Below are 20,977 nucleotides of genomic sequence, written 5' to 3' on the forward strand. Positions count from 1 at the left end.
GGCTAATCTTGAGCTTCAGTTACACTTCCCTGCGAGTCCAAAATTCTGCCTATCCCAGCCTTAAATGTATTCAATGATGGAGCATCCACAGCCCTCTGGGTAGAGAATTCCAAAGATTCACAACCCTTTGGGTGAAGTAATTTCTCATCTCAGTCCTGAATGATCAGCCCCTTATCCTGAGACTGTGCCCCCGCATTCTAGATTCCCCGACCAGCGGAAACATTCTTCCATTTTAGAATTACTGAAACGGCCGCATTTTCTAAAACTACGAGTTACTGCAGCTTTAAAATTTACTTTGATTACTGCACTGTCAAAGACAGTCCCAACCTGACAACAGATCGACATTTGAATTAGCAAAATAATGATTAAATAGATTAATCCATGATAATCTTATAAACAGCCAAAAAAAATCCAACCAGACAGAATGCGAAAGCATGAAAACAGGATTACATGTCATGGCAATGCATTCTTTTTAATTAATACGTACCTTCCCTATATTAGACATTTTAACTTCAGTCAGTGTTCGACTGCTGGGTCCAAGTTACTGTTTCTCCCTCTGTCCTTATGGATGCAGGTAATTTGTCTGTGAACTGCTGCATATTTAATGGAGAGAGAGAGAGAGAGAGAGAGAATAAAGGCAGGACTTAGAATTCAGAGCAAAGTCCGAACTGGTAATGAACTCAATGACCCAGAAAAGTTAAGTATTGTCACAGGTATTTGATCCAGTCAAACGTCCCAGTTAGTGTGTTTTGGTAATTGGCCATCAGGGAGACCAGAATTTTTAAGGTTAAAGGAAGAATTAACAGCTTTACCAATTCCTGGCACCAAAGTGTTGTATCCACATGCACAATCCACGCAGAGAGTAAGATCACCAACAACAACTTTCATCTGTACGGCCCATTTAACATCCCAAGCCGCTTCACAGGAGTGTCATCAGACAGAGTTTGACACTGAGCCTTATAAGGAGATATTGGTCAAAAAGCTAGGTTTTAAGAAGCTTCTTGAAGGAGGAGAGGGAAGTGAAGGGGCAGTTGCAATTCCAGAGCTTCGAGCCCAAACAGATAAAGGTAGGGCCCCCAATGAAGGGGTGAAGGAAATGGAGAGTGCACAAGAGGCCAGAGTTGGAGGGAGGCAAAGATTTGGGACAAGTAGAGGGCGGAAGGAGGCAACAGAGTTGAGAGGGGTGATGCCATGGAGAGAGTTGAACAGAAGGTTGGGATATTGAGTCTCGAAAGGAACTTTACATTGGGTTGATGGTACTGGGGTTGTGTCAGCATGTGCATAGGTTAACCCTGACTGGATGTGTTGGTCCAAGTCATTTCCCAGAACACTCAAGTTCCTCTATTAACCAGAGCTGCTTAAATATTAATTGGAGTTTCTAATCTTCTATGAAATACAAACAATTGGATTTACAAACAAACCGGGGCTGTTTGATGGTAAATCAGGCTGATATAGGACTGTGCTCTGCACTTCATTCGGACAATAACAGTTACACTCCCCAGAATTACATCCATTCGAAAACACGGGCCTATTTATTAGTTAGCATTAGGGTTATTTGGGGTAATTGGGTCTGAAGGTTAGAGTTAAACGTTAGGGTCTTTGGGTTATGGTTATTGTTCGGCTTAGTGGTACTATTTAGGGTTGGGGGCCTTAGGGTTACAGATAAGTGATGGCGTCATTGGTTTAGTGTCTATAGTTTTGGTCGGAAATTTGAGTTATTAATTGGGGTTACTGGTTAGGATTGGGAAGGGCTTAGGTTATTAGTCATGATTATTAGTTGGGTTTGGGGTTAGTTGTTGGCTTAATAGGTTAGTTTTTGCTGAGGGGTTAGTTGTTGGGTTAAGGGGTTAGTTTTAAGTGTTAAGGTGTCAGTTGTGGGATTAGTTGTTACTGTTAAGGGTTTAGTTAGGAACATAGGAAATAGGAACAGGAGGCAGCCGTTCGTCCCCTCAAGCACGCTAGTCCATTCAACTAGATCATGGCTGATCTTCCACCTCTGCCATTTTCCTGCACTAACCCCATATCCCTTGATATCTTAAATATCTAGAAACCTATCGATTTTGGTCTTGAACATACACAACGACTGAGCCTCCACAGCCCTCTGGGGTAGAGAGCTCCAAAGATTCACCACCCTCTGAGCGAAGAAATTCCTCCTCATCTCAGTCCAAAAAGGCCTACTTCCTATTGAGATTGTGTCCCCTGGTTCTAGACCACCCAACTAGGGGATTCATCCATCCTGCATCTACCCTATTGTCAGGAAAACACCATATGCAAAATGGGACATATTAATTTCATCGGTTGGAAACTTACCTTAGACTGTTCATGGAAAAAATCCTATAAGTTAACTCTTAAAAAAACTAGCAGCCAAGATGGCCACTGCAATTTACATTTGAAAGATCAGGAGATTGGACTGGAGACAAAAAGTCGAATAGAAGCCCAGCCAGGAGAATGGCTTGCTCTAAGTGATTGATTTACCTAGAATGGGTTTATTAGCATGGCCGTCAAGGCCATTCCCACCCATTGACCGTGAGAGAGCCTACCCCCAAGTGTGAATGGACATCCTGGGGCATGTAGCACCTTGAATTTCATGAGAAGATTCCAGAAAAAACTTCATTAAAAACAAAGGGGATTGATGGAACCAGGTGACTGCTCGCTCATCTCTGTAGAAACTGAAAGTTTTGTCACACAGACAGCAGACAGGCAGGATCTGAGGGTACAGCAGCAAAGATGGCAGTTGCTCCCTGTCTCTCTCTCTCTCTCTCCCCCTCTCCCCAGAAAATAACCGACTGCGAGAGGGGGACGCCCTCCAAGCCTACAGACTGCTTCAGCCAGCAACCAGGGAAGAAAATCAACAACCAATTCTGCCTTCAGGAACTCTGAGCAAAGCAAGCAACCACAGTGCACTTGAATCAGGGAGAACTTCAAGACTACAGTTTCAGCCAAGAACGACTGGATTTACAGACTGTATTTAAGTTCCACTTATTCTGAACTTTAATCTAACCACCAAATCTGTTTCCCTCTGTAATCTATTTGTGTTTGTGTGTGAGAGACTCTCGCGTGAATGTGTAGCATATTTCTTTTTAAAATCGGGTTAGTGTTCAGAATAAACTTAACTCTTTCTTGTTTAAACTCAAGAAAACCTGTCTGATTGGTTCTTTTGCAAACACGTCAGAGGAACAAGGTAAAACATTCACTAAAGGTGGAAAGCACAACCACTGTTATTTTTTTAAAAAACCCTGTTGTGGTCAAACGAGAGGAAGGTAAAAAGGGGAGTCTGAGACCCCCTCCTCACCAGGCCGTAACATTGTCGAGCCCTGTAAGAATCTTATATGCTTCAAAGAAATCACCTCTCGTTCTTAACTGTAGAGAATACAAGTCCAGTTGTTGGGGTTAAGGGGTTAGTTCTTTTTCTCTTTATTTGTTTCGTGAGATGTGGGTATCGCTGGCAAAGCCAGCATTTGTTGCCCATCCTGAATTACTGCTGAGAATGTGGAGGTTAGTCGTCGGTGTTAAGGGGGTTTGTCGTCGGGGGATAAACTGGTATTGGGATTAAGGGGTAAATTATTGGCAAGGCTGTTGCATGGTGGTAACGTCACTAGACTAGTAGTCCAGAAGCCGAGGCTAGCGCTCTGGGGACACGGGTTCAAATCCTACCACAGCAGATGGTGAAATTTGAATTCAGTTCATAACTCTGGAATTAAAAGGCTAGTCCAATGGTGATCATAGAACCATTGTCATTTTTTGTAAAAACCCATCTGGTTCACTAATGTCCTTCAAGGAAGGAAATCTGCTGTCCTGATCTGGTCTGGCCTACATGTGACTCCAGAACCACGGCAAGTGGTTGACTCTTAAATGGCCGAACAAGCCTAACCAGTGACGCCCACATCCCATAAGTGAATAAAAAAGGGGATGGTTGTTGGGGTTAAGAGGTTATTGGCATGAAGGAGTAAATTATGGGGGTTAAGAGGTTCGTTATTGGGGTTATTGTCTGTTGCTGGGGGTGTCCTGAGGTTGTCCGCGTCACGTCACGTACTCCTTTAATCACCAGTTCCCCTCCGAAAGTGCAGCACTCCCTCAGTACTGACCCTCCGACAGTGCGGCACTCCCTCAGTACTGACCCTCCGACAGTGCGGCACTCCCTCAGTACTGACCCTCCGACAGTGCGGCACTCCCTCAGTACTGACCCTCCGACAGTGCGGCACTCCCTCAGTACTGACCCTCCGACAGTGCGGCACTCCCTCAGTACTGACCCTCCGACAGTGCCGCACTCCCTCAGTACTGACCCTCCGACAGTGCGGCACTCCCTCAGTACTGACCCTCCGACAGTGCGGCACTCCCTCAGTACTGACCCTCCGACAGTGCCGCACTCCCTCAGTACTGACCCTCCGACAGTGCGGCACTCCCTCAGTACTGACCCTCCGACAGTGCGGCACTCCCTCAGTACTGACCCTCCGACATTGCGGCACTCCCTCAGTACTGACCCTCCGACAGTGCGGCACTCCCTCAGTACTGACCCTCCGACATTGCGGCACTCCCTCAGTACTGACCCTCCGACAGTGCGGCACTCCCTCAGTACTGACCCTCCGACAGTGCGGCACTCCCTCAGTACTGACCCTCCGACAGTGCGGCACTCCCTCAGTACTGACCCTCCGACATTGCGGCACTCCCTCAGTACTGACCCTCCGACATCGCAGCACTCCCTCAGTACTGACCCTCCGACAGTGCAGCACTCCCTCAGTACTGACCCCTGAACCTCCGACTGCGCAGCACTCCCTCAGTACTGACCCTCCCACTGTGCAGCAATACCTCAATACTGACACTCCGACAGTGCAGCACTCCCTCAGTACTGACCCTCTGACAGTGCAGCACTCCCTCAGTACTAACCCTCTGACAGTGCAGCACTCCCTCAGTACTGACCCTCTGACAGTGCAGCACTCCCTCAGTACTGACCCTCTGACAGTGCAGCACTCCCTCAGTACTGACCCTCCGATATTGCAGCACTCCGTCAGTACTGACCCTTCGACTGTGCAGCACTCCCCCAGTACTGACCCTCCGACAGTGCAGCACTCCCTCAGTACTGACCCTCCGACAGTGCAGCACTCCCTCAGTACTGACTCTCCGACAGTGCAGCACTCCCTCAGTACTGACCCTACGACAGTGCGGCACTCCCTCAGTACTGACTCTCCGACAGTGCAGCACTCCCTCAGTACTGACCCTCCGACAGTGCAGCACTCCCTCAGTACTGACCCTCCGACAGTGCAGCACTCCCTCAGTACTGACCCTCCGACATTGCGGCACTCCCTCAGTTCTGACCCTCCAACAGTGCAGCACTCCCTCAGTACTGACCCTCAGACAGTGCAGCACTCCCTCAGTACTGACCCTCCGACAGTGCAGCACTCCCTCAGTACTGACCCTCCGACATTGCGGCATTCCCTCAGTACTGACCCTCCGACAGTGCGGCACTCCCTCAGTACTGACCCTCCGACAGTGCAGCATTCCCTCAGTACTGACCCTCCGACATTGCGGCACTCCCTCAGTACTGACCCTCCGACAGTGCAGCACTCCCTCAGTACTGACCCTCCGACAGTGCAGCACTCCCTTAGTACTGACTCTCCGACAGTGCAGCACTCCCTCAGTACTGACTCTCCAACAGTGCAGCACTCCCTCAGTACTGACTCTCCGACAGTGCAGCACTCCCTCAGTACTGACCCTCCGACAGTGCAGCACTCCCTCAGTACTGACTCACCGACATTGCGGCACTCCCTCAGTACTGACCCTCCGACTGCGCAGCACTCCCTCAGTAATGACCCTCAGACAGTGCAGCACTCGCTCACTACTGACCCTCCGACAGTGCAGCACTCCCTCAGTACTGACCCTCCGACAGTGCAGCACTCCCTCAGTACTGACCCTCCGACATTGCGGCACTCCCTCAGTACTGACTCTCCGACAGTGCAGCACTCCCTCAGTACTGACCCTCCCACTGCGCAGCACTCCCTCAGTACTGACTCTCCGACAGTGCAGCACTCCCTCAGTACTGACCCTCCGACAGTGCAGCAATCCCTCAGTACTGACCCTCCGACAGTGCAGCACTCCCTCAGTACTGACCCTCCGACATTGCGGCACTCCCTCAGTACTGACCCTCCGACTGCGCAGCACTCCCTCAGTACTGACCCTCAGACAGTGCAGCACTCCCTCAGTACTGACCCTCCGACAGTGCAGGACTCCCTCAGTACTGACCCTCCGACAGTGCAGCACTCCCTCAGTACTGACCCTCCGACATTGCGGCACTCCCTCAGTACTGACCCTCCGACTGCGCAGCACTCCCTCAGTACTGACTCTCCGACAGTGCAGCACTCCCTCAGTACTGACCCTCCGACATCGCAGCACTCCCTCAGTACTGACCCTCCAACTGCGCAGCACTCCCTGAGTACTGACCCTCCGACAGTGCAGCACTCCCTCAGTACTGACCCTCCGACAGTGCAGCACTCCCTCAGTACTGACTCTCCGACAGTGCAGCACTCCCTCAGTACTGACTCTCCAACAGTGCAGCACTCCCTCAGTACTGAGTCTCCGCCAGTGCAGCACTCCCTCAGTACTGACCCTCCGACAATGCAGCACTCCCTCAGTACTGACTCTCCGACAGTGCAGCACTCCCTCAGTACTGACCCTCCGACGTTGCGGCACTCCCTCAGTAGTGACCCTCCGACTGCGCAGCACTCCCTCAGTACTGACCCTCCGACAGTGCAGCACCCCCTCAGTACTGACCTACGGACAGTGCAGCACTCCCTCAGTACTGACCCTCCGACAGTGCAGCACTCCCTCAGTACTGACCCTCCGACAGTCCAGCACTCCCTCAGTACTGACTCTCCGACAGTGCAGCACTCCCTCAGTACTGACTCTCCAACAGTGCAGCACTCCCTCAGTACTGACTCTCCGACAGTGCAGCACTCCCTCAGTACTGACCCTCCGACAGTGCAGCACTCCCTCAGTACTGACTCTCCGACAGTGCAGCACTCCCTCAGTACTGACCCTCCGACATTGCGGCATTCCCTCAGTACTGACCCTCCGACAGTACAGCACTCCCTCAGTACTAACCCTCTGACAGTGCAGCACTCCCTCAGTACTGACCCTCTGACAGTGCAGCACTCCCTCAGTACTGACCCTCTGACAGTGCAGCACTCCCTCAGTACTGACCCTCCGATATTGCAGCACTCCGTCAGTACTGACCCTTCGACTGTGCAGCACTCCCCCAGTACTGACCCTCCGACAGTGCAGCACTCCCTCAATACTGACCCTCCGACAGTGCAGCACTCCCTCAGTACTGACTCTCCGACAGTGCAGCACTCCCTCAGTACTGACCCTACGACAGTGCGGCACTCCCTCAGTACTGACTCTCCGACAGTGCAGCACTCCCTCAGTACTGACCCTCCGACAGTGCAGCACTCCCTCAGTACTGACCCTCCGACAGTGCAGCACTCCCTCAGTACTGACCCTCCGACATTGCGGCACTCCCTCAGTTCTGACCCTCCAACAGTGCAGCACTCCCTCAGTACTGACCCTCAGACAGTGCAGCACTCCCTCAGTACTGACCCTCCGACAGTGCAGCACTCCCTCAGTACTGACCCTCCGACATTGCGGCATTCCCTCAGTACTGACCCTCCGACAGTGCGGCACTCCCTCAGTACTGACCCTCCGACAGTGCAGCATTCCCTCAGTACTGACCCTCCGACATTGCGGCACTCCCTCAGTACTGACCCTCCGACAGTGCAGCACTCCCTCAGTACTGACCCTCCGACAGTGCAGCACTCCCTTAGTACTGACCCTCCGACTGCGCAGCACTCCCTCAGTAATGACCCTCAGACAGTGCAGCACTCCCTCACTACTGACCCTCCGACAGTGCAGCACTCCCTCAGTACTGACCCTCCGACAGTGCAGCACTCCCTCAGTACTGACCCTCCGACATTGCGGCACTCCCTCAGTACTGACTCTCCGACAGTGCAGCACTCCCTCAGTACTGACCCTCCCACTGCGCAGCACTCCCTCAGTACTGACTCTCCGACAGTGCAGCACTCCCTCAGTACTGACCCTCCGACAGTGCAGCAATCCCTCAGTACTGACCCTCCGACAGTGCAGCACTCCCTCAGTACTGACCCTCCGACATTGCGGCACTCCCTCAGTACTGACCCTCCGACTGCGCAGCACTCCCTCAGTACTGACCCTCAGACAGTGCAGCACTCCCTCAGTACTGACCCTCCGACAGTGCAGGACTCCCTCAGTACTGACCCTCCGACAGTGCAGCACTCCCTCAGTACTGACCCTCCGACATTGCGGCACTCCCTCAGTACTGACCCTCCGACTGCGCAGCACTCCCTCAGTACTGACTCTCCGACAGTGCAGCACTCCCTCAGTACTGACCCTCCGACATCGCAGCACTCCCTCAGTACTGACCCTCCGACTGCGCAGCACTCCCTCAGTACTGACCCTCCGACAGTGCAGCACTCCCTCAGTACTGACCCTCCGACAGTGCAGCACTCCCTCAGTACTGACTCTCCGACAGTGCAGCACTCCCTCAGTACTGACTCTCCAACAGTGCAGCACTCCCTCAGTACTGAGTCTCCGCCAGTGCAGCACTCCCTCAGTACTGACCCTCCGACAATGCAGCACTCCCTCAGTACTGACTCTCCGACAGTGCAGCACTCCCTCAGTACTGACCCTCCGACGTTGCGGCACTCCCTCAGTAGTGACCCTCCGACTGCGCAGCACTCCCTCAGTACTGACCCTCCGACAGTGCAGCACCCCCTCAGTACTGACCCTCGGACAGTGCAGCACTCCCTCAGTACTGACCCTCCGACAGCGCAGCACACCCTCAGTACTGACCCTCCGACAGTCCAGCACTCCCTCAGTACTGACTCTCCGACAGTGCAGCACTCCCTCAGTACTGACTCTCCAACAGTGCAGCACTCCCTCAGTACTGACTCTCCGACAGTGCAGCACTCCCTCAGTACTGACCCTCTGACAGTGCAGCACTCCCTCAGTACTGACTCTCCGACAGTGCAGCACTCCCTCAGTACTGACCCTCCGACATTGCGGCATTCCCTCAGTACTGACCCTCCGACAGAGCGGCACTCCCTCAGTACTGACCCTCCGACAGTGCAGCATTCCCTCAGTACTGACCCTCCGACATTGCGGCACTCCCTCAGTACTGACCCTCCGACAGTGCAGCACTCCCTCAGTACTGACCCTCCGACAGTGCAGCACTCCCTTAGTACTGACTCTCCGACAGTGCAGCACTCCCTCAGTACTGACTCTCCAACAGTGCAGCACTCCCTCAGTACTGACTCTCCGACAGTACAGCACTCCCTCAGTACTGACCGTCCGACAGTGCAGCACTCCCTCAGTACTGACTCACCGACATTGCGGCACTCCCTCAGTACTGACCCTCCGACTGCGCAGCACTCCCTCAGTAATGACCCTCAGACAGTGCAGCACTCCCTCACTACTGACCCTCCGACAGTGCAGCACTCCCTCAGTACTGACCCTCCGACAGTGCAGCACTCCCTCAGTACTGACCCTCCGACATTGCGGCACTCCCTCAGTACTGACTCTCCGACAGTGCAGCACTCCCTCAGTACTGACCCTCCCACTGCGCAGCACTCCCTCAGTACTGACTCTCCGACAGTGCAGCACTCCCTCAGTACTGACCCTCCGACAGTGCAGCAATCCCTCAGTACTGACCCTCCGACAGTGCAGCACTCCCTCAGTACTGACCCTCCGACATTGCGGCACTCCCTCAGTACTGACCCTCCGACTGCGCAGCACTCCCTCAGTACTGACCCTCAGACAGTGCAGCACTCCCTCAGTACTGACCCTCCGACAGTGCAGGACTCCCTCAGTACTGACCCTCCGACAGTGCAGCACTCCCTCAGTACTGACCCTCCGACATTGCGGCACTCCCTCAGTACTGACCCTCCGACTGCGCAGCACTCCCTCAGTACTGACTCTCCGACAGTGCAGCACTCCCTCAGTACTGACCCTCCGACATCGCAGCACTCCCTCAGTAGTGACCCTCCGACATCGCAGCACTCCCTCAGGACTGACCCTCCGACAGTGCAGCACTCCCTCAGTACTGACTCTCCGACAGTGCAGCACTCCCTCAGTACTGACTCTCCAACAGTGCAGCACTCCCTCAGTACTGAGTCTCCGCCAGTGCAGCACTCCCTCAGTACTGACCCTCCGACAATGCAGCACTCCTTCAGTACTGACTTTCCGACAGTGCAGCACTCCCTCAGTACTGACCCTCCGACGTTGCGGCACTCCCTCAGTACTGACCCTCCGACTGCGCAGCACTCCCTCAGTACTGACCCTCCGACAGTGCAGCACCCCCTCAGTACTAACCCTCGGACAGTGCAGCACTCCCTCAGTACTGACCCTCCGACAGCGCAGCACTCTCTCAGTACTGACCCTCCGACAGTCCAGCACTCCCTCAGTACTGACTCTCCGACAGTGCAGCACTCCCTCAGTACTGACTCTCCAACAGTGCAGCACTCCCTCAGTAATGACCCTCAGACAGTGCAGCACTCCCTCACTACTGACCCTCCGACAGTGCAGCACTCCCTCAGTACTGACCCTCCGACAGTGCAGCACTCCCTCAGTACTGACCCTCCGACATTGCGGCACTCCCTCAGTACTGACTCTCCGACAGTGCAGCACTCCCTCAGTACTGACCCTCCCACTGCGCAGCACTCCCTCAGTACTGACTCTCCGACAGTGCAGCACTCCCTCAGTACTGACCCTCCGACAGTGCAGCAATCCCTCAGTACTGACCCTCCGACAGTGCAGCACTCCCTCAGTACTGACCCTCCGACATTGCGGCACTCCCTCAGTACTGACCCTCCGACTGCGCAGCATTCCCTCAGTACTGACCCTCAGACAGTGCAGCACTCCCTCAGTACTGACCCTCCGACAGTGCAGGACTCCCTCAGTACTGACCCTCCGACAGTGCAGCACTCCCTCAGTCCTGACCCTCCGACATTGCGGCACTCCCTCAGTACTGACCCTCCGACTGCGCAGCACTCCCTCAGTACTGACTCTCCGACAGTGCAGCACTCCCTCAGTACTGACCCTCCGACATCGCACACTCCCTCAGTACTGACCCTCCGACATCGCAGCACTCCCTCAGTACTGACCCTCCGACAGTGCAGCACTCCCTCAGTACTGACTCTCCGACAGTGCAGCACTCCCTCAGTACTGACTCTCCAACAGTGCAGCACTCCCTCAGTACTGAGTCTCCGCCAGTGCAGCACTCCCTCAGTACTGACCCTCCGACAGTGCAGCACTCCCTCAGTACTGACCCTCCGACGTTGCGGCACTCCCTCAGTAGTGACCCTCCGACTGCGCAGCACTCCCTCAGTACTGACCCTCCGACAGTGCAGCACCCCCTCAGTACTGACCCTCGGACAGTGCAGCACTCCCTCAGTACTGATCCTCCGACAGCGCAGCACTCCCTCAGTACTGACCCTCCGACAGTCCAGCACTCCCTCAGTACTGACTCTCCGACAGTGCAGCACTCCCTCAGTACTGACTCTCCAACAGTGCAGCACTCCCTCAGTACTGACTCTCCGACAGTGCAGCACTCCCTCAGTACTGACCCTCCGACAGTGCAGCACTCCCTCAGTACTGACTCTCCGACAGTGCAGCACTCCCTCAGTACTGACCCTCCGACATTGCGGCATTCCCTCAGTACTGACCCTCCGACAGTGCGGCACTCCCTCAGTACTGACCCTCCGACTGCGCAGCACTCCCTCAGTACTGACCCTCAGACAGTGCAGCACGCCCTCAGTACTGACCCTCCGACAGTGCAGCACTCCCTCAGTACTGACTCTCCGACAGTGCAGCACTCCCTCAGTACTGACCCTCCGACATTGCGGCACTCCCTCAGTACTGACCCTCCGACTGCGCAGCACTCCCTCAGTACTGACCCTCTGACAGTGCGGCACGATGCTCTGTAGCTGATTTCGAAGGTCACGTACTCCTTCATGGTTTCCAAGCCAACCTGCTTGGGTTGGTTTCGGAAAATGTTGATAGGTTTGTTTGTTCGGTGGATGTGGGCCCAAAGGAGTCTCCTGGAACAAGGAGTGAGATTTTTCAGATGCTTAAATAGCAAGATTAGAGTTGCTAAAATGACTGGAATTTGCACATCTTTCAGTGGGAGAGGCCACATCAAATGCAGTTGGGAATCAGTGAATAATACAGCACAGGAAGAGGCCATTCTACCCATCGTGCCTGTGCTGGCTCTTTGAAAGATCTATCCAATTACGTCCCCACTCTCCCCCCCCCCCCTGCTCTTTCCACCATCCTCCTGCAAATTTTTCCCTTTCAAGTATTTCTCCAATTCCCCTTTTGAAAGTTACTATTGAATCTGCTTCCGCCGCCCTTTCAGGCAGCGGGTTCCAGATCACAACAACTCACTGCGTTAAAAAAATTCTCCTCCTCTCCGCCCTCTGGCTCTTTTCCCAACTTGTTTTCATTCCTGTGTGTGAGGAGAGTGAAGTTAAAGGGACCGCGAGGGCAGGTGGTTGGCTGATCCTTAACATCTGTGACCTCCTGTTTGTGAGCTGTCTGTGTTGCACCGACTGGCTCTGAGGTCTTATTAGAGAGATACAGCACTGAAACAGGCCCTTCGGCCCACCGAGTCTGTGCCGAACATCAGCCACCCATTTATACTAATCCTTCACTAATCCCATGTTCCTACCAAACATCCCTACCTGTCCCTATATTTCCCTACCACCTATCTATACTAGTGACAATTTATAATGGCCAATTTACCTATCAACCTGCAATTCTTTTGGCTTGTGGGAGGAAACCGGAGCACCCGGAGAAAACCCACGCAGACACAGGGAGAACTTGCAAACTCCACACAGTCAGTACCCGGAATCAAAACCGGGTCCCTGGAGCTGTGAGGCTGCGGTGCTAACCACTGCACCACTGTGCTGCCCTTATGCTGCACAGATTCCCACCCAGGAGCCATCTTTCACACTCTCCCATATCCTGGCACAGCTCTGAGACCCGGCAGCCAACCCACCTTTGTTACACACACAGATTGCCCCTGTTAAACAGACAAACAACTTGCGGTTACATCTGGCCATTATCAGCTCACTCAGTGTCCCAGCTCTGTCCACATGCAAACTGTGGAGAGATGCACACAGCTGCTTGGGGGAGGGGCATGTTCGAGACAGACAGACGGAGGCAGAGAGAGAGAGGGCCAGAGGGTGACAGCGAGAGAGAGAGTATGGAAGAGAGGGAAAAAATGAGAGGGAGAGAGACAGTTCAAGAGTGAGGGAGAGACGGAAGCAGAGAGAGAGAGAGACAAAGAATGAGAGCGAGAGAGGGAAAGAAAGATAGAGAGAGAAAGAGAGAGAGGCAGAGAAAGAAACAAAGAGATAGAAAGAGAGACAGAAAGAGTGGGACCTGAGATCTCGGTGCTCCTCCAATTCCGGCCTCTTAACCATCGCCCCGATTCCCATCTCTCCACCATTGGTGGCTGTGCCTTCAGCTGCCTGGGGCCCTAAGCTCTGGAATTCCCTCCCTAAACCTCTCCGCCTCTCTCTCTCTCTCTCTCCTCCTTTAAGACGCTCCTTAAAAACCGACCTCTCTGACCGAGCTTTTGGTCGCCGGTCCCTGATATCTCCTGATGTGGCTCGGGGTGAAATTGTGTCTGATTTACGCCCCTGTGAAGCATCCTGGGACATTTTACAATGTCAAAAGTGCTATATAAATGCAGTTGAGAGTCACAGAGTGAAACAAGAGAGATAGTCAGAGAGTGAGTGAGACAGACAGAGTGAATGAGACAGAGAGTGAGTGAGACAGACAGAGAGAGTGAGACAGACAGACAGAGTGAGACAGAGTGAGTGAGACAGACAGTGAGACAAGAGAGTCAAGAGAGTGAGTGAGACAGACAGAGAGTGAGACAGAGTGAGTGAGACAGACAGAGTGTGACAGACAGAGTGTGAGACAGACAGAGTGAATGAGACCGACAGAGAGAGTGAGACAAACAGAGTGAGTGAGAGACAGAGAGAGAGTGAGAGCTTGAGAGACAGAGAGAGACACAGGTTTAAGAGGTTATGTTAAACCCTTTATAAAATCCTGCTCGTCCCCAGCTGGAGTATTGTGTAAAATCCCGGGTGCCACACACTTTAGGAAGGATGTCAAGTGCTTGGAGAGGGTGCGGAGGAGATTTACTGGAATGGTCCCAGGGATGAGGGACTTCAGTTAATGTGGAGAGACTGGAGAAGCTGGGATTGTGCTGCTGAGAGCAGAGGTTAAGGGGGAGATTTAATCGAGGCGTTCAAAATCCTGAGGGGGTTTTGATGGAGTAAATGAGGAGAAACTGTTTCCAGTGGCAGGAGGGTTGGTAACCAGAGGGACAAAGATTGAAGATAATCGGTAAAAGAACCAGAGGGGGAGAAGAGGAGAATGATTTTGATGCAGTGAGTTGTTGTGATCTGGAACGCGCTGCCTGAAAGGGCGGTGGAAGCAGATTCAATAGTAACTTCCAAAAGGGGAATTGGAGAAATACTTGAAGGGGAAAAATTTGCAGGGCGATGGGGAAAGAGCGGGTGGGAGGGGAGTGAGGACTAATTGGATAGATCTTTCAAAGAGCCAGTACAGGCACGATGGGCTGAATGGTCTCCTCCTGGGCTGCTTGTTTCGAGGATTCTCATTTCTAAGGATGGCACCTACATTTCCATGGACTGTTTCGAATCGTATCCGGGAGGTCCCTGCCCTCCTACATCAGTCACTGTCCCTGGAGGCCCAGTTAGATCACAGTACACAGGTTTAAAAATAATAGGGTAATAATAGTAGGGGATTTCAACTTCCCCAATATCAACTGGAATAGTCTTAGTCCAAAAGGCTTCTAGGGGGCGGAATTCTTAAAATGCATACAGGAGAGCTTTTTGAGCCAGTACGTAGAAAGTCCTGCAAGAGAAGGGGCGGTACTGGACCTAATCCGAGGGAATGAAGCCAAACAAGTGGTAGAAGTGTCAGTGGGGGCAGCATTTCGGGGATAGTGACCATAACTCTGTAAGATTTAAGGTAGCTATGGAAAAGGACAAAGATGGATCGAAAATAAAGGTACTGAATTGGGGGAAGGCCGATTTCAATATGATAAAACAGGATCTGGCCAAAGTGGTCTGGGAGCAGCTACATGTAGGAAAGTCTACATCAGACCAGTGGGAGTCATTCAAAGAGGAAATAGTGAGGGTTCAGAGCCAACATGTACCCGTAAAGGTGAAGGGTAGGACCAACAAGTCCAGGGAACCCTCGATGTCAAGTGATATAAAGGAGTGGATCAGGAAAAAAAGGAGATTTCTGGCAGATTCAGAGTGCTGAATACAGCAGAGGCATGAGAGTATAGAAAGTGTAGGGGGGGGGGGTACTTATAAAATTAATTAGGAGAGCGAAGAGGGGACATGAAAAAACACTGGCGGGCAAGATAAAGGAAAATCCTAAGGCGTTTTATAAGTATATTAAGGGCAAGAGGATAACCAAGGAAAGAGTAGGGCCCATTAGGGACCAAAGTGGCAATCTGTGTGTGGAGCTGGAAGGCACAGGTGAGGTTTGAAATGATTACTTTTCATCTCTGTTCACTATGGAGAAGGACGATGTAGGTGTAGAGATCAGGGAGGGGGATTGTGATATACTTGAACAAATTAGCATTGAAAGGGAGGAAGGATTCGCTGTTTTAGCGGGCTTAAAAGTAGATAAATCCCCAGGCCCAGATGAGATGTATCCCAGGCTGTTATGTGAGGCAAGGGAGGAGATTGCAGGAACTCTGACAAATTTTCAACTCCTCTCTGGCCACAGGAGAAGTACCAGAGGACTGGAGGACAGTGAATGTGGTACCATTATTCAAGAAGGGTAGCAGGGATAAACCAGGTAATTACAGGCCAGTGAATCTAACATCAATGTTGGGAAACTATTGGAAAAAGTTCTGAGGGACAGGATTAATCTCCACTTGGAGAGGCAGGAATTAATCAGGGATATTCAGCACGGCTTTGTCAGGGGGAGATCGTGTCTAACTAACTTGATTGAATTTTTCGAGGAGTTGACTAGATGTGTGGATGAGGGTAAAGCAGCTGACATAGAATACATAGACTTCAGTAAGGCTTTTGATAAGGTCCCACATGGGAGTTTGGTTAAGAAGGTAAGAGCCCATTGGATCCAGGGAAATTTGGCAAATTGCATCCATAATTGGCTTAGTGGCAGGAGGTGATGGACGAGGGTTGTTTTTGTGAGTGGAAGCCTGTGACCAGTGGTGTACCACAGGGATCAGTGCTGGGACCCTTGCTGTTTGTAGTGTACATTAATGATTTAGACGTGAATAAAGGAGGTATGATCAGTAAGTTCGCAGATGGCACGAAAATTGTTGGTGTCGTAAATCCTTCTTTGGCTTCCTTGTCTTGACAAACAATGGGTAAGCGCCTGGAGTTGGTCAGTTGTCTGTGAAGCAGCGCCTGGAGTGGCTATAAAGGCCAATACTAGAGTGACAGACTCTTCCACAGGTGCTGCAGATAAAATTGGTCGTTGGGGCTGTTACACAGTTGGCTCTCCCCTTGCGCTTCTGTCTTTTTTCCTGCCAACTGCTAAGTCTCTTCGACTCGCCACTCTTTAGCCCCGCCTTTATGGCTGCCCGCCAGCTCTGGCGATCGCTAGCAACTAACTCCCACGACTTGTGATCAATGTCACAGGACTTCATGTCGCGTTTGCAGATGTCTTTAAAGCGGAGACATGGACGGCCGGTGGGTCTGATACCACTGACGAGCTCGCTGTACAATGTGTCCTTGGGGATCCTGCCATCTTCCATGCGGGTCACATTGCCAAGCCATCTCAAGCGCCGCTGGCTCAGTAGGGTGCATATGCTGGGGATGTTGGCCACCTCGAGGACTTCTGTGTTGGAGATACGGTCCTGCCACCTGATGCCAAGGATTCTCCGGAGGCAGCGAAGATGGAATGAATTGACACGTCACTCTTGGCTGACATACATTGTCATACATACATACATAGTGAAGAGGAAAGCCTTAGATTATAGGACGATATAGATGGGCTGGTAAGATGGGTGGAGCAGTGGCAAATGGAATTTAATCTTGAGAAATGTGAGGTGATGCATTTTAGGAGAACTAACAAGACAAGGGAATATACAATGGATGATAGAACCCTCGGAAGTAGAGAGGGTCAGAGGGACCTTGGTGTACTTATCCATAGATCAATGAAGGCAGCAGCACAGATAGATAAGGTGGTTAGGAAGGCATATGGGATACTTCCCTTTATCAGCTGAGGCATAGAATATAAAGAGCAGGGAAGTTATGATAGAGCTGTATAAAACATTGGTTAGGCCACAGCTGGAGTACTGTGTACAGTTCTGGTCACCACATTTTAGGAAGGATGTGATTGCACTGGAGAGGGTGCAGAGGAGATTCACCAGGATGTTGCCTGGGCTGGAGTATTTCAGCTATGAAGAGAGACTGAAAAGGCTGGGGTTATTTTCCTTAGAGCAGAGAAAGCTGAGGGGAGACATGATTGAGGTATACAAAATTATGAGGGGCATTGATCGGTTAGATAGGAAGAAACCTTTTCCCTTAGCAGAGGGATCAATAAATAGGGGGCATAGATTTAAGGTAAGGGGCAGGAGGTTTAGGGGAGATTTGAGGAAAAGAATTTTCACTCAGAGGGTGGTTGTAATCTGGAACACACTGCCTGGTAGAGGCAGGAACCCTCATAACATTTAAGAAGTATCTAGATGAGCACTTGAAACGCCATAGCATACAAGGCTCCGGGCCAATTGCTAGAAAACGGGAGTCGAATAGAAAGGTGCTTGATGGCTGGCACAGACATGATGGGCCGAAGGGCCTGTATCGAAACTGTATACATCTAAGACTATGACACCTGGTTTGGAAGGAGACCAATCATTAAATGAGGAGTGTCTGTATTTATTGTCCTTTCTTAATATGTAATTGGGACTTCTTGTAACTTGGTTGCCTGGTTTATGGGAGATTGCCAGAAGCAGATATGGGACATTGGCACATCAATAATCCAATTAAACACTTAGCACCTTTCAAACAATGTGCTGAGATCAGAGATTGAGAGTGACACTTACCCACAAGGTGGAATGTACAAAAGTAAACTGCAAATGCACGAAAGCGCACACCACCCAACAACGGTTTGGGGACTTGGCATCTGCAGGCACACACTGTAAACCGTACCCCAGTGAGAGTCAGTGTGTGTGGGAACCGTATCCCAGTGAGAGTCAGTGTGTGTGGGACCCGTACCCCAGCGAGAGTCAGTGTGTGTGGAACCGTATCCCAGTGAGAGTCAGTGTGTGTGGGACCCGTACCCCAGTGAGAGTCAGTGTGTGTGGGACCCATATCCCAGTGAGAGTCAGTGTGTGTGGGACCCGTACCCCAGTGAGAGTCAGTGTGTGTGGAACCCGTACCCCAGTGATAAATAAACCCATGTGGAACATGGAAAACCAAGAGACATCAAAACAAACGAACAACTGGAAAGGCTTTTTTCTGCACCCCCCTGGAATACACATTATTAATTCAGTCTTGCCTTTCTCTCCCTGATCCAGTTGAGCTTCTGACTGGAATTCCTCTTTTTTGCTGAAGGTGCAGACTCACGTTATTATTGAAAGATTTCTTATCTCATTCTCCAGCAGAAACTCAACACTGAATCCTCACAAACAATCATCAACAAGGCTCCAAGATCAGAATACTATTAATTATTGAAATACACAACAACACTGACACACACATGCTGACAGTCACACGCACACACTTACACAGAGACGCACACACTCTCAGGCACACACTCACACGCACACTCAGGCACACTCACACAGATGTACACACTCACAAATACACAGACACATTAACAGGCACACTCACTCACAGACATACACACTCACAAATACACAGACACACGCTCGCACGCACACACAAACTCATACACAGCAACAAAAACTTGCATTTATGTAGCACCTACAATCCAAATCCCAAGCCACTTTGCAAGAGGGATTATTAAGCAAGATTTGACACTCGGCCACATAAAGAGATATTAGGACAGGTGACCAAAAGCTCGATGAATGAGGTAGATTTCAGTTTGATGGGGCATCATAAAGGAGGATAGAGAGAGATGGGAAGGCAGAGAGGTGGAGAGGAGGTGGAGAGGTGGTATGCTGACTTTTGTTTTATTAGTTCCTGAGATGTGATCATCGCTGGCTAGGCCAGCATTTATTGGTTCAAACATGGACAAAAGAGCTGAACTCAAGAGGTGAGGTGAGAGTGACTGCCCTTGACATCAAGGCAGCATTTGACAGAGTATGGCATCAAGGAGCCAGAGCAAAACTGGAGTCAATGGGAATCAGGGGGAAAACTCTCTGCTGGTTGCTGTTATACCGAGCGCAAAGGAAGATGGTTGTGGTTGTTGGACGTCAATCATCTGAGCTCCAGGACATCACTGTAGGAGTTCCTCAGGATAGTGTCCTGGGCCCAACCATCTTCAGCTGTTTCATTAATGACCTTCCTTCAATCATAAGGTCAGAATGGGGATGTTCACTGATGATTGCACAATGTTCAACACCATTCACAACTCCTCAGATACTGAAACAGTCCGTGTAGAATTTTAGCAAGACCTGGACAATATCCAGGCTTGGGCTGATAAGTGGCAAGTAACATTCGCGCCACACAAGTGCCAGGTAATGATCATCTCGAACAAGAGAGAATCTAACCATCTCCCCTTGACATTCAATGGCATTACCATTGCTGAATCCCCCACTATCAACATCCTAGGGGCGACCATTGACCAGAAACTGAACTGGAGTAGCCATATAAATACCATGGCCACAAGAACAGGACAGAGGCTAGGAATCCTGAGGCAAGTAACTCACCTGACTCCCCAAAGCCTGTCCACCATCTACAAGGCACAAGTCAGGAGTGTGATGGAGTATTCTCCACTTGCCTGGATGGGTGCAGCTCCAACAACACTCAAGAAGCTCGACACCATCCAGGACAAAGTATCCCGCTTGATTGGCACCCTATCCACAAACATCACTCCCTCCACCACCTAAGCACAGTGGAAGCACAGTGTGTACCATCTACAAGATGCACTGCAGTAACGCACATAGGCTCCTTCGACAGCATCTTCCAAACCCACGACCTCTACCACCTAGAAGGACAAGGGCAGCAGATGCATGGGAACACCACACCTGCAAGTTCCCCTCCAAGTCACACACCATCCTGACTTGGAACTATATCGCCGTTCCTTCAGTCACTGGGTCAAAATCCTGGAACTCCCTCCCTAACAGGACTGTGGGTGTACCTACCCCACATGGACTGCAGCGGTTCAAGAAGGCAGCTCACCACCACCTTCTCAAGGGCAATTACAGATCGGCAATAAATGCTGGCATAGCAGAGAAAGGCTTTCCATCTGTCATATGCAGTTCGAAGAGAAATGCAAATTAGCAGGTGAAGAATAGTTGACTGGTGAGTAGGGTGTTCTGCTGAAATGGTTTTCATATAAGGCTGGAACGAACCCTGCAGCTGATCAAACTAAAAACAATTCATCATCGGTATTTGGAAAGTTCCGTAATCGAGTTTTTAAGGTGGCCTTTATCCCCCAGGCCCCTTTTATATACATTTTATAAAATAACTTTATTAAAATCGAATAAATAAAACAAAACTCAAATTAATATGCCATTCTCAGCGTCGACGATGCACTCCAGTCCCTGCGGTGCCCACCGGTCGCGGAAGGCCTCAAGCATACCAGCGAACAACGCATGCTCCTTCTCCAGGGACACCCGGGCACGAACATAACCTCGGAAGAGGAGCAGGCAATCAGGGAGGACGGACCCCCCCGACGGCCCGCAACCTGGACCTGTGAATTGCCACCTTGGCCCGACCCAGGAGCAGACCGACGAGGA

At 51.4% G+C, this 20,977-nt stretch overlaps 2 protein-coding genes across 3 annotated transcripts in view; both read right to left on the reverse strand.

Annotated features, from left to right (window-relative positions):
• Positions 1 to 577, reverse strand: part of LOC137352797 (complement C1q-like protein 3) — a 241,811-nt gene extending 241,234 nt beyond the window's left edge. For both annotated transcript variants that reach the window (XM_068018632.1, XM_068018628.1), the window contains exon 1: positions 488 to 577. In XM_068018632.1, coding sequence (XP_067874733.1) covers positions 488 to 505 — 18 coding nt within the window. In that variant the 5' untranslated portion in view covers positions 506 to 577. The remainder of the gene's footprint in view (positions 1 to 487) is intronic.
• LOC137352796 (complement C1q-like protein 3) overlaps positions 535 to 20,977 on the reverse strand; it is a 171,088-nt gene continuing 150,645 nt past the window's right edge. Inside the window, exons 5-6 of the mRNA XM_068018627.1 lie at positions 11,979 to 12,122; positions 535 to 593 (exon numbers count right to left, since the gene is read on the reverse strand). Coding sequence (XP_067874728.1) covers positions 563 to 593; positions 11,979 to 12,122 — 175 coding nt within the window. The 3' untranslated portion in view covers positions 535 to 562. The remainder of the gene's footprint in view (positions 594 to 11,978; positions 12,123 to 20,977) is intronic.

The sequence above is a fragment of the Heterodontus francisci genome, chromosome 39 (genome assembly GCF_036365525.1).
Source record: "Heterodontus francisci isolate sHetFra1 chromosome 39, sHetFra1.hap1, whole genome shotgun sequence".
Taxonomy (NCBI): domain Eukaryota; kingdom Metazoa; phylum Chordata; class Chondrichthyes; order Heterodontiformes; family Heterodontidae; genus Heterodontus; species Heterodontus francisci.